The sequence below is a fragment of the Crocodylus siamensis genome, chromosome 15, assembly GCF_052110815.1.
Source record: "Crocodylus siamensis isolate JL-2025a chromosome 15, ASM5211081v1, whole genome shotgun sequence".
Lineage (NCBI taxonomy): Eukaryota > Metazoa > Chordata > Crocodylia > Crocodylidae > Crocodylus > Crocodylus siamensis.
The window spans coordinates 29,876,392-29,895,488 of NC_143409.1; the positions used below are offsets into that span (position 1 = coordinate 29,876,392).

General features: G+C 37.4%; 1 protein-coding gene across 7 annotated transcripts in view; it reads left to right on the forward strand.

Annotated features, from left to right (window-relative positions):
• The window catches only part of SCAPER (S-phase cyclin A associated protein in the ER), a 378,523-nt gene that overhangs the window by 237,912 nt on the left and 121,514 nt on the right, over window positions 1–19,097 (forward strand). For all 7 annotated transcript variants that reach the window (XM_090028843.1, XM_090028845.1, XM_090028844.1 and 4 more), the window contains one exon: window positions 11,484–11,599. In XM_090028843.1, the coding sequence (XP_089884969.1) occupies window positions 11,484–11,599 (116 nt within the window). The remainder of the gene's footprint in view (window positions 1–11,483; window positions 11,600–19,097) is intronic.

Here is a 19,097-nt window from a genome sequence, read left to right on the forward strand (position 1 = left end):
TTCCTCACTGCCAAATTTCCAGACCATTGTGCAGCTCCACATGCCAGGTCTGGCATGCAAGGCTGGGCTGGGCAGGCACGCCAGTTCACCCCTGTGTACCAACCCCGCTGTATCTGGCCTGTCCACTGACCCTGTTCATGGGATCCGGCCTACGGACCTACCCTGCCAGCGGGCCAGCTTTGCAACACTTACCTGTGTGATCCAGCTAACAGACTGGCCTTACCACTCTCATCCGGCCCATGGGGACAGGAGGTTGAGCATCACTGCACTAGAATAATTTACCTGTCTCTGGTTAATAGTTTGCAAGGATGCTTTAGAGTTTACAAACAGGGTTGTGTCTTTTGAAAGATAAATCAGGGTTGTCTTCAACAGAATATCAGCAGAGATGCTAACAGAATGTCTCTCTGACTCAGGTTTGATTGGTGAACCCAGAAACCTGTAGGAGGAGGAGAAATAGTAGCCAGTTTTCCTTTGTCACTTACTTTTTAAGACTGAAGCTTGACATCCAATATGGGTAGAAGGATGGAAAAGGGAGAATGAATGAGATACGGAACACACTAAGGCAAAAATTAAATTTAAAAGCAAGGGAGATGCAGAACTTTAGAACATAGATATGGGTGTGTGTCCGTTACTTAATAAGAATATAGTCCTAAGGTCTGGGTTTATTTTTTTCACAACCACAGCAGATTAAAGTTCTGTCATCTCTTGCATGCTAGGCCTATGCAACATGATTTGTTTGTAATAATCACTTCATGTGAAAACAGCTTTTTGTATTCTGTGATTATCAAAGTACATCTTCAGAAAGCAAGACACGTGCATTCATTGTTTCTTTCTGGGTTTTGATTAATGTGTCAAAGGTTAAATGAATCCATGAATCTTCACCTTTTTTTTTTACTTTTAACTTTGTGGTTGTAATACAAGGCTCCAGTTAGTGTGACTGAAGGCTTTGCAGCAAAGGGATACTTATGCCCATAGATCTGAGTACTACAAGTTGTGCTATACTTGGAAATAAGCAAGTATTGGAGGTGTGAACCTCTGTCTGATGGGGCATGGAGGTGAGACAGGAAGAGAAGAGGCGTATGAAGTAGGTCTGACTGACCTCTGCTGTGCATCACTTCAGTTACTTAAAAGATTCACTTGATTAATGTTCTTCCCTAATTCTGACCTTCCAGTAGATAGGTACATGGGGCACTGACAGATGTGGAAAAAAATATAAAGCTTTACAGGAAGAAGAATCGCATCAGTTTTACCCAGCTCCCTAGCATCTATATAACTTGCATGCTTCAGCAGGGCTTTTTGATGCTTTTCTCTAATCGGTGATTCAATCAGCTATTACATAAAAGCACCAAAAAGCCCGGAAAAATGGAAAAATGGCAGGGAGACACTGCTGCAAGACAGCCGCTGGGTTTTCCCCCTGGCTGCATCAGGGAGGGAGGGAGCAGAGTTCAGTCTTCAGGGCCAGAGCTCTCTCTCGCAGCCAAATCATTTTCCTCATTCTGCCTTTTCAAAAAAAGATACAGGTCTTATCTGGAGACACGTGGTATGGAAGTTAGATTCATAGAGTAGAGGTGACAGAGCTGTTATCAAACCATTCCAGATGATAAAGGTTCTGACTTATTTCCAGTACTGCTCTACTGTGTAATTAATAATATGAGAAGGTACGAAAGAAAATATATGAAAATTGACTGCTTGGTTTGACTGTTCTTTCATAGATTCTTCAATTTTAAGGCTATTTGATTACAATCATCATTTCCTCTGATCTCCTACATACCATGAGCCATAGGATTTCATCCAGTAATCCCCACATTAGGCCAATAAATTATGGGTAAACTGGCATCATATAATTTAGAGAAACATCTAGTTTGGATGAGAAGATTTCAGATTATAGAGACTCTGCCACGTGTTCCAAACGTTCATTGTTCTTTACCATGAAAAACTCACACATTAGGATCTGAATTTGCCCTTCTGTAGTCTCAATGCAAGGCAGCTTTTTCAGACTTTGTATTGTTCTCCTAGTTATTTTCTGAATTCTTGAATTTGACAACATCTTTTTTAAAATACACCAGAACTGGACAATAGAATGCTATTTATGGCCTCAACAGTGTTTTGTGTTATTTCCATAAGAGCTATTTACTAAAGTCACTTTTTTCACTGCCAGTGTTACCATGCATTGGCACTTAGCTTGTACAAATACGTCCAAGATTTTACAAGTACACGTTTGCTATAGTTTAAAAAAAGTAGATAAGGAATTTTAAGATAACAATACAACTAATTATAGGAGCAATGACGAGACACTGACATGTCCACATAAGCCTCTATTCTATATATAGGCGGCTATAGGCAAGTACAAAAGGAAAAAGAAGTATAAATGTCAGCTAAGTATTTTACTGTTTGAGATTTTTATCATTGGGGGGAGTTGAAAGAAGTGGTCAAAAATTCTTTTAAACTATTTGTAAGTTAGGCTGCTAATTTTCAAATTTGTTGACCTGCTGGGTTTACTTGTATCATTCTGTAAGTGGTGCTTCTGGTGGTGCCCCAGATGCCAAACCCTGATAAAATCCAGCCTATCTTGTTAATGAACATGCAAACAGTTGTTCCCCATCTGCTGCCTCTGTCTAAAAGGTTAGCAAGCCCTTCCTTCTTGATCACAAAGGACATAATTATTGTCTGTAGAAGAGTCAAGTACAAAGACAGTTCATCCAGTCTGACCGCTACCACACTGCAGGCCACCAAAGATTAACAGCTGCTTCTCCTTTGATTAGGTTAGGTAATAACAGTTACTTTAGTTAATAATTGGATGGATTCCCAGGCCATGTAATTCAGGTTTAGGCTGTCATTTTTTGCTGGCATGTAGCTGAGCTGTATTATTGGAATGGAGCCTGTAATCCTATTAGTCAGTTGTCACTCAAGTCACAGTAGAGGAGATAAGGGGAATTCAGATCCATTAAGGTGTTGTAGCAGGTAGGCAAGTGAACCACACACAGTCACTCCCTCTTAAGGGAATTGTCTTTATTGTGTTGTCATTAAATACAAAACATTACAATTGAAAAATAGTTTAATTGCTGTATGTACGTAATGAAACAAATCACATGGCAAAAATGTGTGTGTGTGTGTGTGTGTGTGTGTGTATCTATCTATCTAGCTATCTATCTATATAGCAAATAACAAATGATCTGTGTTATCCATCTTCAATACTTCTAAATTGGTGCCAAACTCTGGAACTGTTACATGGGTTGCTGTATTTTGTGTGTGACAAACTTATAATGGTCTAAAGATTAGGTATCTATATTCTAGTACCTCATTAGTCAAGTGTGCTGGCTCTCCTTCTCTACAAACAAAACCATTATATTTCACAAGTACATGTGAATGGACATAAAAAGGCCTTTCAGTCCAATAACAGCTTTGGTGCCTCCTACTTGTCCACTGTATTTTATCTCTTAATTTTCTTTTCCTAAAGTTCTGTTCAGATTTTCATATGTTAAAAAAAAGGCCAGCTGTTTTGTATAACCTTTTTGGAAAGCTTGTTACTTTTGTTTGTTTGTTGTCTATTCACCTGCTTTTGTTTTCCTGCATGGTCAGATAGTCTAAGACCTTGAAATCACAGGGAAATCAATTTTTTAATGTTATTGTGTTATATACACATTGGTGCAAATGTACATAAGAGCAGAACAACATAGTATCTTGTTCTATTACAAAGCCTAACATATTTGTTGTGATTTCCTTTTTCTGAACAAATATACCTTGTGTATTCTAATGTGATAAGGGTATTTTCCCTCTATCCACATGAGGGGGAGGGGGGAAGCCCCTCGTTTTACATTTGAACACAAGGATATAAATGCATCGCCTATCTTTGAATTGCTGCTAAAAACAGCATGTAGTCAGTAATGGAAACCAAGTATGAAGTTGATTAAATGCAGCCAACATTGGGCATGACTATAAACCACATGGTCCACATGGAGCAAACATGCTGATTTATTTATTTATTTTAATTTTGTGTTCTGGGTCAAATTAGCCAAATCAGTTCCTAATCCTAGCTACTGAATAAAACCTAATCGTTCAAATCCATGTGGTGCTCCCACTGTCAAGTATCTTCTTTCCCAGACTCTTTAACCTGGGGCTTCAGATACTCCCAAATCCATGGCTGGCATCCTACATGCACACCTAAGCCCAGGGGTCTTGCGGTTTGGATTCCCCAAGTGTCCTTAGCAGCAGCCCAAAGAAGCAAGCTAAGGAGAAATCCCATATCTCCATAAAATAGGTGTGTTGCTGAGATCCTCCCACTGTGAGGCTATGATAGACTCATTTTGTGGGGCCTGCCTGCAGCGCAAGGACAGGTCTCCACCCTCAACTACACAGTCATACAACCATCTGCAAAAAGGGGATCTTCCTTTCTTGCTATAGCAGGAAAACCACGTGGACTAATACCATGGTATCTCCATTGCCAGGGCAAACATGCTGATAGGAACCTGCTACAAAGATAAGTTAGTGCAGCCTATCTGAATAAGACATATGATAGTGCCCATTACATTCAGTTCCCCTTACGACTAACTCTTTTTCAATCATGATGAACCACTTAATTGCATACATTTCAGCTTCCTCTTCACTCCCACAGGTGATTTGTGCCTTTCTTTTCCCTATCCAATGAGTCCTGTTTCTTCACCAGACATAGCCAAGCAGGGCCCCAAGCAGTTCAGCCAGAACCCCTCTGTTGCCCCCTCTCCTGGCCTGTCACATATGATGACTGTGGCCCCACCTTGCATGAAGCAAAGCTGGATCAGATTGCCTTATATCTCATTTGCATATACATTTTTGGAGGAGAATCCCAGGACTCATGACAAGAACGCCCAGTTCCAGTCAAGAGTGGGGGAAAATTAGCACGTGGATTCTTTGTGCAGGGTGTCTAGAGTACACACACATACTGAGCTTTGCTAAGCTGTGGGGTCACCAGGGCTTGAAATGCTGTTATCTCTGCTGGGACCCAGCTCAATGATCTATATGGTAAATCATGAGTTTTTTAGCTTTGGACTAGTATCATGCATGGTTTGTGTAAAAGCAGGGGTTCCCAAACTGTACACAAGACATCTCTGGTGGATATATAGAAGAAATTGTGTAATGGCAGATTTAATTTTCATTAGAATAGTAATTGGTATTTAAGGGATTAAAGTATGCTGGTAGAAGTATGTGGGCAGCTGGTAAATCTGGAAGGGGGTACGCAATAAGAAAAAATTTGAGAACCTCTGTGCTAAAGCATTACTTAAAACTGTGTTTATGGAGTACCTATGCTAAAACTTGCTGCAGCTTAAAAAGTAAAATGCATCATTTCTGGGTGAATTAAGTCTGAGTACTTTATGCAAATTACTACAAATATGTTTATTTCAAGGTCAGATTTTTCAAATTTGTTCTTCCCTTCCATGTGATCAGAGAGAGAGGAGCATCTGACAGGAAGGAGGGAGGGAGGGGCTGGAAAGGGAAGAAGTTGGAGGTGGGCAGAAGGCAAAGAGGCTACCTAACCCCCCCAGACTTATTTTTCCTGCTATAGTAGTGGGAGGCTGACAAAATGAAGACAAACCACCATTAATTAGATTCTATACCTAGAAAATTATATCAAATTCATAAATTTTCCATATATAGAATCTAATGATTGGGGGGATGTCTTAAAATCAGGGTCATCTTATATATTCAAGATGGGCTTTTAAAATTATGGGCTTTGATGAATGACTTTCCCAATATAAATGTTGAATTCCCTTCAAAGGAACAAATTTTACAAAAAGGTTAGTGGGATAGATCTCAGATAAGTATCCAAGCAAAGGTATATTAGAGGTTAAATATTTTAGGATCCATACAGCAATTTTAATTGAATTTGAACGCTTTTAAAATAAGGGTTTAGCAGATAACATGTAATTTACTGTATTTGCTGCATGCCTAGCATGAGGTGCCTTGACCTAGTCAATGTCCTCAGCCACAACTACAATAAAACAATATAATCATAATACTTTGAAAGTACTCTTAAATCTGATTCTTTCTTTCTGCAGTGGATATAGCAGTGGATTCCAGTTCACTGAATGACAGTTTTTATTGAGCAGTATCTTTTTCCTACATCTTCCCTGGCTTTTTTGTCACCAGAAGCATTTTAGCTAACTCCTTTTATTTAAGATTGTTTTCTGGCTTCCTCTCTCATATTCATCAGAATGTCTTTTTCCTTCTTATTTTAACAGCAAACTGTTTATGAATTTTCATTAGTGATTTAGAAGAGAGAATAATCAGTACATGAATTTTTTTCAAAAGATATTTAACTGGAAGAAATTGCAAACACACCACTAGGGACAGAAAAATAATACAAAGAGAACCTACAGAATTTACAAACTTAGGCAGAAAATTAAGTTCTTTTTAAAAAGGCAAGCTAATATTTTTTGGACCAAAAGGTTCTGAAACACACGATGTGTTTCTTCCAAGTGAATGGTAGAAAAACTTTCCTTTTTTATGGGTTGTTGGTTGTAGCTGTGCTGGTCTAAGGACATAGGCATACAAGGTTCTCTGGGTAAATGTTATATTTTTTATTAGACTAAGTAAATAGGGAAATTGTTCTTTGCAAACTTTGGGGCACAAATACTCCTCTTCAGGTGTAGGTAGAGTCTGCTGGTATTTTGTGTGCTCTCCTGGGTGTAATAGAAGCCAAAATGCAGGTCTGTGGAAATGCAAATGTGTGGCAGTGAGGGTCAGAGGGAATAGGAGGTAATAGGCTTGAGACAGGTAGATGGAGAGAAAACGGGGAAATGTTGAACTGGTGATAGAATGCAGCTGTTAAAATACAGATAGGTTACCTGGGTTTATCAGATGTCAGGCAGGTTATAGTGTGTCATAAATCCAAAGTCTATATTTAGTCCATGATTTTTTGTATCCAGTAGATTTATGAAGTGAAGTTCGTAGGCTAGTCTACAAAAGGTGTTATGTAAATTCCCTTTGAGGATTAGAACTAAGAGACTAGAGAGACAGTGGTTGTCTTGTGAAAAGTCTGCACCCACAGGTAATTGGATATTTTTGTCTGTATGTTTTTGGTGTGCATTTGTTCTGGTACGCAGTTGTTATTTGGTTTATCGTACATATTTTCTTTCAGGGCATTTAGTGTACTGGATGAGATATAATACATGTAATACATGTTGGTCTAATAAAAGATATAGGCAGGCAAGCTTTTCTGAGTAGATGTGTTATCTTTTATTAGACCAACTGAGTAGCTGGAAAAAAGTTCTTGGTAAGCTTTTGGGCACAAACACCCATCTTCAGGCATAGGGAGTCTCTGCTGTTCTGAGACTCCAAGGAGTGAGAGAATCTGAAAGTGTGGCAGGATGTCAGTGAGAATGTAAATAGGTAGCAATTAGAAAGACAAAGGTAAAGCAGGGAAGGGGAGGGTGGAAAGCAAAGGAAGAAAAGGCCAAAGGGAGACACTCGAGTGATAGTAACACAAGGTAAAAAAGAGGCTGTCTATAACAAAGGAAATAGCTGAAAATTAGGAAGACAGAGGGCAGAAAAATAGGGGAGGGAAGAGGAGGGGATAAAAGGTAGGAGAGAAGAAGAATGTAAGAGGTCAAGTTTGGCAGGTACCTGGTGAATCAGATGTCAGGCAGATTGTAATGTGTCATAAATCCAATACTGTATCCACTAGATTTATGAAGTGAAGTTCATTGGCTTGTCTAAGAAAGGTGTTTTGTAAGTTCTCTTTGAGGAATAGAACTGAGAGATTGGAGAGGGAATGATTGTCCTGTGAGAAGTGAGCACCCACAGGTAGTTGGATATTCTTGTCTTTGATAGATATTTGGTGTGTGTTCATTCTGGTGCACAGTTGTTGTTTGGTTTCTCCTACATATTTTCCATCAGGGCATTTGGTGCACTGGATGTGATGTATAACATTTCCAAAGGTGCAGTGTAAGATCCAGGAATGGTGATGATTCTGTTGTGGGGTATATTTATTGTGGGGGGGGAAGGGTGGAGATGTGTTGGCAGGTTTTGCATTTCTTGTGCTAACTACCATTAGGTATGGTTTGGGTCATAGGAAGTTTGCTTTTGGTGATGAGGTTAATCAGGTTCAGTGCTTGTTTAAAGGCTAGGATGTGTGGTTCTTGAAATATCTCTTTAAAAATTGGGTCTTCTAGTATTGGTTGTAATTGTTTGAGGATTTTCTGTGTAGGTTACAGGGAAGGGTGATATGTCATAAATAATGGTGCGTGATTTGTGGGGATTTTCTTTTTGTATTGCAGCAAATTTGTACATGGTATCTTGGTCACTCTTTCAAAAGTTCAGTCTATCACTTTGGAGGAGTGTCTTTGTTGGCTGAACACCCTTTTGAGATTTGTGAGGTGGCGATCATGGGTATTCTCGCTGCAGATTCAGCGGTATCGGAGAGGTTGGCTGTAAATTACAGCTTTCTTGGTATGTTTAGGGTGATTGCTGGTCCTGTGTAGATATGTATGTTGGTCCATGGGTTTCTTATAAATGTTGGTTGAATTTTACCATCTAGAATATTGATTGTGGTGTCTAAAAAGGAAATGCTGGCGTTAGAGTATTCAAGCGATGGAGGGGTGATGATTTTGTTGAATTTTTGGTGGAAATCAATTGGAGACTGCAGAATTTCAGTCCAAATGATGATGATGTCATTATGTATCTCAGGTATAGTAAGAATTTGATGGTGCAGTTCTTGAGAAATTCTTCTAGGTAGGCCATAAAAGTTTTAGCATATTGTGGGGCCATTTTGGTGCTTATAGCTGTGCCCATGATCTGGAGGAAGTGATGATTATTGAAACTGAAGTTGTTGTGAAGTATATGAGTTCAATGATATCCTGAGGTCTGCACTCTGCTTTGGAATCTTCTTCTTGTAGATATATGAGGCTTTTTTCCAGCTACTCAGTTGGTCTAATAAAAGTTATCACACCTGCTCCAAAAACCTTGCTTGCCTATGTCTTTAGTCCAAAATGACTACAACCAAAAACCCAGGTAATAAAAGATATCACATTTACCCAGAGAACCTTATCTGCCTTTCTTTTATGGGCATACAAAGGGATTAGTGGTAAAACACTGGAAGGCGAGCAGCATTCAAGTGAAAGTAGCCCAAATCCACACTACAGAGTAGTCCTGTTAGCAGCTGATGGCTGCTTGCAGACATTAAAAAAAATAAAAATAAACAGACTTTACCGGAAGAAGCAGTGAGATACTTTGACCAGTCTCTGCAGCATCTGTATAGATTGGGCATTTCAGCGGGGCTTTTTGATGCTTTTAGCTAAAGCTGATTCAATCAGCTATTAGATAAAAGTGCCAATAAGCCCTACTAAAGTGCCTGATATGTACAGATGCGGCAGAACCAGGTTCAACTAAGGCTCTGCCTCTTCTGAGCATGCTCTGGGCTCAATGCAGGAACACACCAAGTTTAAAGTAAAGCGCTGTTTTTGGGTTTTGCTTTGTTTTTTTAATGTCTGCAAGCAGCTATGGTGATGAGCACGAAATCAAGCATTAGCTTATAACCTTGATGGGGCACCACTGCATTCAAGTTAAAGGTTTTTATAGTTGATGGGATTCAACGCATGGGCACAATATGAGGTATAACTCAAAAAAATGTTTCAGTGAAGGCATACCCTAAGTGTAGACTGAACTAATATTGACTCCTAGAAATTGTGTTAAAAAATAAACCTAAAGGGAATTGCTGATTGATTATTTTAACTGCTTGTATAAATTGATACACACAGGCAGATTTCTGCTCATTTATTGCATTTACATCCTTTGAAGATAAGTCTTTACTTGGCTGCGTACAAATCTACAGCCAATTCTCATGAGTCAAGCAAAATTGCTTCCTTCACATGCTAGCTCTCAATGTGGTAGTAAAATGCTTCTTAATGAAATCTTGGTAGATCAGCAGGGACAATTTTGTTGAGGAAGTCATTTAAATGTGTCTAAATGTTTGCTTGAGAGAGAGAAACTTGCTGAAGAGAATTTTCTCAAATGAAATTTGCATATTGTTGTATTGGTTTCTGATTCTAACTTTGGCAAGGAGAAACTTTTCCTCTACTATGAAATCATATTAAGATCTGTAAAATACATTTCTGAACATTGAAGTATTTTTAATAATTGAGAGGCATCTCCAGTATAATACAACCCTCACAGCATGGTAGGCCCTTTACTCACTAGTAATAGTAATAACTAGAACAAAAGCAATATATTTTTATTTTATAAAATTACTGTACTGATGTTTTTTGTAGATTGTTTATGCAAACACTTGGAATGCACAATTATAAAATAGTTTCTCATTAACTAAAAATGTTCCCAGCCTTAACAGAATTACAGTTAGATGGATAAACAAAACAATAGAAGCACTCAGTAAAACATTACAAGTTGTAATAACTGTTACATTTCCGGGGGAAAGATTTATTGGGTTTGTGTTTTGTTTTGTTTGTTTGTTTGTTTTTAAGTGAAGAAAGATTAAATTAATTAAATTTCTGGGAGAGCAAGTTTCAAACCATTAGGTCTGCTATAGTAAACACTTCATCATTTACCAACTTCAATTCAATGGCAGAACCCTTAGGCAGGAGGTATCAGAGCATGAAAACCAGTTTGGTGGGTAAAAAAGGAAGTCTCAAATATAAACTGAGCCAATACCAATTCAGAGCTTTGTACACAAGTAAAGGTTGTCTAAATTGAATCTGCCATTTAATAAGCAGCCAGGCTAAAATGCACAAAATAGATTGAATATAATTATGAAGCTCAAACACTTGAACAACTATTCTACTGCCTTCTGAACTAGCTGCAAGTGGTGAATCTGTGTAAAGCAGAATTATACTAAGTGAGCCTTAAGGTCAAGAGAGCATGCATTGCTATCCCCAGATTATCACATGATATAAGGACATAAGTTGCCCATACTGCCTAGCTGAAAGTTACATTCCCGAATCACATGTGACAAATGGCATTCCTTGGATCAAAAATCTCCACAGACTCTTTAACCTGACTTACAGTTCCCTAGTTAGTCCCCTCAAATTGAAAAAATAGATTGATCCTTGTTGGATACCTGTTTCAGAAACTTACCACCAGTGATTTGATTCTAGTCTTCAAGCACAATCAGGAGATAATTCATCATCCTGATGAGCATTCAGCTCCTAAAGAGTTTTGCTATTGACTTCATATCATTATCTCATAAAACATTTAAAATAGTTGATTTCTGGGTTTGGTGTTTATTATAAAATTACAGCTGTATAATATTATTCAAATAAAACATTCAAATAATGTTAACTACTGTTTTTCCTGAGGACTACTCTTCTCTGTACTTTGGCAGTGAAAGAAACAGTGCACAAAATAAAAATGTGAGCTATTTGATGCATTTGTATACTGAGACTTTATTGAGTGTACCTCAGAGCTGTTACATATCAGACATCTTTCAAAATCTGAAGTTTTGAATTTCAGTTATATTTTCTGTAGATTTTTATATCTCTGTAATTGTGTTTATCCAGAACATGGCAGATCAGATCTCATTTCGGGTCGCAGGAGGACTGACAGCTCTTGAACACATTCTTCAGATAGTGATGTCTTCTACAAATCTGAATGCAGTGTCACGGATTCCTGTTAAGTAAGTATAATGCTCCAGTTGCCACTGTAGATTGTGTCATTCCTTATTGAAGCTATTTCTTTTTCTCTGATTATATTTATTTTGATAATTTATCTGTCTGCTTCTGTTCCTTCTCTTGTACTACTAAAGCTAAAAATCAAGGGCCACATTCTACACTGACATTTAAGTCTTGGAAAGCAAATGGGAGACATTATTTTCCCTTTCCTCTCTTCCCCCTCCCCCTCCCCCCCCAAAAAAGCTCTAAGGAGAGTTTTAAAACTTCAGGTGTTTCAGTATCACTGTTTCTAAGCATGATATCCATCAGAAGCAGTCTCCCTGTCTATCCAAAGCAGTGCACATTTAGTCTGGGACAGCAGGGACTTAACTACCTCTACAAACAATTTTAAGAAGTTACACTATAAAGGTCTAGGGCTTTTGTTTTGTGCTGTGTCAGTTTTATTCAAGTGTTTTTATGAGTTGTGTTCCTGTCTTGATCCAAAGTGAAAGAGTTACTCTTATGTTACTGGCTGGATTTGTTATTAGCATTAATCATAATACACTGGCAGTGTAGAAATGCAGTAATAATATGATTTCCTTCTTTATTTGACCTTATAGCTCTAAAATGTATAAGAGCAGAATAAAAAGTCCTTAGAGAAATAATCAAGCCCAAAATAATCTCTCCTGCACTGTTTGCATGCTTTGCTCAGAAAAAGTGATAACAGCCAAATTTTAATATGCTTATAAATTACATGCATTTCCTTCCCATGAATTTTGCAATATAAATTATCCCTGATAGAAGAAGAGGGTGGGGGTGCATGTTATAGACTAACTGAATCAGAAGCACCTCTACTCTACCTGTTACCTGTCTTTACACCAACACAGCTAACTACCTCTCTCTCACATCAGGTAGGCATAGTCTGTTGTAAAATGTGATCTCTCAGACTGACATCACCAGAACAAAAACACAAGAGGTAGAATACTTCTCTGAGTTCCCTGCTTGCACTAGGAGCAAAGAACAAAGCATTTGCTTCACTTATTTAAGGGGATACACTTCCTCCTGGTCTGGCCAGCTCGACAGAACAGCAAACAGGGATGTTTTTTTCTACTGTATTGTTTCCACAATAAGCAGCTCAGTAGTAGCCCTTGTATTCCTTAAAGCACAGGAACTGTAATTTTAACTGGCCTTTATATGAGCTGTGCAAAGGACAGGGAGCTCTTTCATTTTCCTCACACTGTGTGGCCACGTAAGAGCCTGCCACAGTTTAACCCTAAATGATTAGCATATGCATCTGTTATACATTTTTTTGTTTCTTTCTAATTTATTTTTAAAAGTATGTTTGAACTTTGGCAGGGTTTTGTTACATGAGATTTGAAAAAACAGTGTTTATATTGCAGAGAAAATGTTGTTTAAACTTTATTGGACAGTATGAAAATGTATTTGTTCTGAAAGGGACTTGCTGTGCCAATAAATAAAGTCCAACTTCAGCTGTAGACTTTGTGCACTAGAAAAAATTCCAAAAGATATATCAAAGCTTTTTTTCCTTCTTTCACAGCAGTTATACATTCTATGTGTGATTCAGGCCAGTGTAATTGATTTCTCCCATCCATGAACATCAGATTTACTCATTTTTAAATGAACAAAACTGCTTTTTAAAATTTTTTTTTCCTAAAATGTAGGACTCTGTATTAATAGGTAAGTCGATCTGTGCAGTGTGTGCAGAAAACAAGTATCTAGGGAGGACATAAATAAATATTCTATCAGTTTTATATGCCTAGTAGATCCAGAGAGATATATTTAATACCAACTCTGCTCCGTTATTAGAGTTCATTTCAAGTTGCTGCAAGTTGTATAGTAAGCATCCAAAGAATAGAAGCCTAACTTTTTTCAGAACGAATGGAAAACAAAGTGAAATCCCAGAAACACATATCATTGAAAGAATGATGTTGAATGGTATTGGTATTGTAGCTGCAAGCATATGGTGTACCCTGTCCCACCTTGGGATGGGACTATGTAAAGAGGAGGAGAAAGTTGAACAAGGAGAAAATGGCTCAGAAGCTAAATGGGTTCTGTAAGCAGCAGTCAGTCCCTTGGGTTCTGGGTGAAAAGCTGAACTTGAGCCCACAGATTTTTTGCAGGACAGAAAGCCCATGAGGTGAGGGCTTTCTAAGTTGTGTGGAGATCACTTCTTCTCTGAGCCATAGGAGGTAAGGACTTTATGAACTGTTGTGAGATAGCTCCTGCCCATAAGGCTGTTCTGAAGATGACAGATTTTCATTTGCTTGTTCTAGTTTTCCTCAGCTTGAAGGACTGTTATGGTGAATAATTGTAGGAGGTAAAAGAAATATGCTCAGATAATTGAGTTATTTTTATTCTCAAGGAGTTCACTTGGCACTTCTTAAGGAAGAACCTTAGTGGAAACCACGGGTCACTTGCAGCATGCTAATTGGTTTGTAAAAAGAATTGTTTTAAGAATACTATGCACAGTTAAAATACAACAAAGGTTTAGTCTTCATGTTTTTCTTTCCTAGCAGGGCATCCATCTTCTTTTTAGCTGGCAGTCGCTATGTGTAGCTAATTAGTCTTTAACTTGTATCTTCTATAAATTATCCACTGACCCTTTTTTCCACAATATGTATGACCACTGCAACACTCTCTGAAAAGTTGCACAAAAATATTACTGGATCTTTATATAGTAGGATTTAAATAGAATACAGTTAAAAATTTCTCCTTGAAGAATGTAGTTGCTATTTGGAAGACTACCAAATAATCTTGTGCTGCCATAGCTCAGACCTGTCTTGAATTGAAATCAGCTAATTAGCTTTACTGTTAGCCAGCCCCATTATGTTATACGTTGTATCACATTGAAATCTGTTTATGTTTCTATTTAGAAGTTTTTTAAGCAGGGAAGGTGGTATGTTGGGCATTGCAGTTGCTAAATAGTGATGCATTATTGCCAGGAAATACAATTCAAAATCTAGTTATAAATTCCTTCAGTGTCTGACTACCCTGCAGAAAAACTGAATAACAAAAATGCAGCACATGGAGGAAAATAATAGTATTGTAACTTATTGCTGAACAAATGAATGAATGGTACAACTATGGTCTTTTTTTTTTTTAAAGCCTATGAAGCATCTTTGATTTGTTATTAATTAACAAGTGGAACAAATCTTGACTTGGTATTTGAAAATATCAAATATTCGCCTGCAGTGTTTAATGTAGAATAGACATTTTTGGAGTTTCCTTCCTATAGACCAGTGGTCTCCAAAATGGGGTGCGCAAGGCGATCCATTGGGGTGCGGGAAGAAAATATTAGAACTTCTATTTATATTTATATAAATATACATATATTGGGGGTGCATGCTCAAAAATTTTTTACTGATAGGGGTGCACAATCAAAAATGTTTGGAGACCACTGCTATAGACAGTGAATCAGGTTGTGATTTGGGCTCAGTAAAACGTTTTGAAAACTCTGACAGAGCAGTTTTGCATTGGTAAGGAACATACAAACATGCCAATTATTTTGATATTTTAGAGAACTTTCAAATCAGGGCCCCCAGTCAGTCCATGTAATGGATCCTTTTGCTGGAATTTTATGTTGTATTTGTATGCAGGACACAGTTGTGTTTGTCATAAATTAACCTGCATAAGTTAACCTTGGTGAAAATTAGCAAAACGGTTTCAAAAGAGCTATTCTGAGATTAATTGTAATAAAATGGCCCCTGTTTAGTAGGATTTTACATTGTGTACATATTATGTATATTCTAGTACTGAATGTAATCCATGTTAAAGGTCATAAGCTAATTTATTGTATTTCACAAGATGAATAACTGCTTTCAGAGTTAAATATCCCAGTCACTTCAGCATAGTAGTGTGGCCAGATCATCAGGAAGCACGAATAGTGTACTAAATAAACTTAGTTTATGCTCTACATCATCAGTATTTCAATTGGAAATGTTCTTGGTTTTTAGTTGGGAAAGGTTTGGGATTCATCAGAAACTTTCAGAAATATTTGCTGACTGGACTCTAAATTAATCAAACGGATGGATTAATTAGAGAAATTTTAACAAAGCTGTTTTACGTTTGCGGCTGAAAATTTGTCTCCTGAGTTTCAGCCTAATGCAAATCAGGGTGGAAGATGTTTAAACCTTTCAAAAATGAGGTTCAAAGTGTAAGTACAAAGCCACAGTGTCAACCTTCAGCTATTTTTACTCCATAAACAAATGTGAAAGATAGTTTATATGTTTATAAACATATTTAAAATAATGAAGCTAACATTGTGATTTAAAGTGTATCTATTAAAGTATATAAAATAAACATGTATTGGCACTCTTTCAAATTTGACCATGATTCATCCACATCGTGATTCTTTCCCAAATAAGCCATTGCCAGGAACAGAATCAGTTTGATTTCACAGGTGGAAGATGATAATACAGTACCCACCTGGAAGTCTTATATTGTAGGACTTAATAATAAGTGCTTGTGTGGATCAGTAATTGTGTGGATCATCATATTATAGGAACTTTATGAGTGGAAGAGCTTGCAAAATATGTTTTGCTTAGTTTTGTTCTAAAAATAAGTCAGGATTGATCTTTTTCAAACTATATATATTTATTCTAACTCACTGAAGTAGCAAGGCATTTTCATTGTTTTTCTAACAGTTTCTCATATAGTGCATTTTTTTAAATGAAAGTTGCAGTCTATACATTTGCAACTGCTTGTAAAAATCACTGACAGTCTATATATCTACCTGCATACCTAATATCAGACTCGGTGCCCTGCCACACATTCAGAATTAAAGCTGGATAGAAACAAACTATAAAGTTGTTACACATTTTCAAGCATTAATTTTGTAACTGGATGGCTCTCTTTATAGCTGGATGGACATTTTTATGGTGTGATAATTACTTCACACCTGTGCCCAGTCTAAATTTATTGTGCAATTAATCAGTGAATTGCTGAATATATGGAATGTGTGGCAGGAGCCTTTCATGTGTGTTTATAAACATTCCCTGTTCCCCTTTTAGTTTTCTCTTCTAATATTTGAAGGTTATGTTGTACAAAATAATAGTCTGAAGTGTTCATGTTAGTAGATGCCATAAACATAAAGGAATAATGGTGAATTGTGAATGTTTTACAGATTTGTAGAAAAATGGAAGGCAAACTCCTGGAAGGCAAACTCTTTTTTTTATTATTATTGATCACACACAAATGTTCTCAATGCAAGTATTGAATTCAGACTATCAAGACAGAAATTGCACGTGGGCCTTGTGTAGTCTCTGTATAGTTGTGCATTTCTTTCTCCTTTGGAGACTTCAGAAATGTATGGCTATATCTTCTTACACATTTTTTTTAATTTGGGGGCTGGGAAATGTCAGTGTTCTTAAAGTTAGAAGGAAGCATTTAAGTAGTACTCTTCATGGTATAATCAAGATTTCTACCAGATTGTTTCCTTTCACTGACTATGGATCTTGGTTTGCAGATCTGAAGTTATGAAATGTGTAAGTAACATTCTAGTCCCTGTCTTGAGCTCAGCGTGTTTTGGTTAACCTAAGCTTTTAATTGCTTTGTTTACTTTTTTGTTTCTTAGAGATTCTTTTCTTCTTTTGGTGTTGTAGAATGTGAACTGCAAGTTGTTAGGGAGTTTCCCTTTACATAATTTGAACAACATTCGACCAAGAGGTGTCTTTTACACAAAAAAAAATGTTTACTGACTGCACTGTAAGTTAATTAAACAAATGGATTGATTAGATAAATTTTAGCAATACAGTTATACATTTAAGGCTGAAAAATTGTTTATCGTTTGCCTTTGTCATATTAGGAAGGCATCCTAAAGAGAACAGGGCTGAACACTCCCCATATTCCTGGGGTCACTGGCAGGCTTCAGAGTCAGAAGTCTGCCAGTAAAGCTTCTCTGGCTTCATCTCCAGGACCTGTTCTCTAGTTCACTAGATACTGAGGATGCAAGAGAGTGGTTACTGGAGGCAAGCCCAGAGTAGCTCCACTAGTGAACTTCCAGCTCTAATGCATATCAGCAGACTCAAATGGGCAGGGCACGTTTGGCGCTATGCTCTGTGGGACCCACAGCTGACATTCCTGTGTCATCATGTTATTCATGCTCTCGTAAACCCAGGCATACCAGAGAATGTAACAAACCCACATAATATTTATAAGTGGTATGTGTTCTGTATTTGGATCTTTGTTTTCACTGACAGCGATCAAAAAGCATATAACCAAGCAATGGCTTTTATACCTGTCTCAAATATTGTGCTGTAATAGATTATTCGACTCAGGAGCTGAGGCAGAGTGACCAACACAGCAGCTTTGGGCACTGCATTTCTTGGAGGCTTGCAGAAATAGTCCCTGCCATGATCAGCACTGCGGTAGTCAGCATTGTCCTGGGCATGGAGCTGCCCTTCTGTGCCGTTGACTATAACAATACTTGTTTTCCTTTCATTTATTAATATAAAGTCTTTTTTCTCACTTCAGTGTTTTCAGGCATTATAAATGTTTAGTCTGTGTGGTTATCTGTCAAATATTATTACCCTTCTGAGGACTTCATAATACAATGTGTAGCTATCAAGCCTTTTTATAGAGTAATAGTCTATTGACAAATCTTCTCATTAGTATAAAGTCTGCTTTCTACTTCTTAAGTCAGTGATTCTAAAACAGGGTGTTGTGGCACCCTGAGATGCCTTGAGATCCTTTCAAGGGTGCCACAGTTGCCATCAACATTATCACTGTTAGGTGCGCAAACATGATTCACAAGAGAAACACAGAGATTACAAATAGGAATCCATAGTGTTAAAACATTCTGATCTGTTGTGGGCTTTCTGAGTTCTCTGCAACAGAAGCATTGCTCTATTATTTTTCTGTAGTCAAAAATGTTGGAAAGTTAGGCACTGGCATTGTCTGAGGTGTGCCTCAACTCTAAAAGATTGAGAACCACTGCCTTAAATGTAGGATATAAGACAAATGTTGGAGTGAGTTTTTTATTCTTTTTTATGGTGCAAACCTGCCCCATCAGACAATTTCATAGCTAGTTTTTACAGAAACAAGGACAATAAATGTGCCTTGTCAATAACCTGCAACTGAATTGTTTAGAGTTTTGATTCCACAGAGCATGACTTTGAACAGTTGGAGCAAGCTGAGACTAGACTTCTTTCGAACAACTATTTTTCTGATGCCAGTTAACCGGATATCACCAAAAGTCAGACAAATATTCATACATAGGGATTTTTTGAAGATGAAATGTTTGCCAACAAAACTGTCTCCTTTAAAGAGAAAATAAAAACAGTTGGTTATAGTTGTTTTTGGTTTTTTTTAATGAATGAAAAACAGAGTTTAAATTAATGTTCTTCCTGGCTTAACTTTTGAAGGAAATCTAAAATTCACTTTTCAGAAATTGTTTTGGGTGTTTATATAATTTACATCCATATTAATTTTCAAAAGCTTGAGTCCCGTGAAACAGTGTTGCCCTGTGTTCAGCACTAATGCCAGCCAAGAAGTAAAACCCTGTAT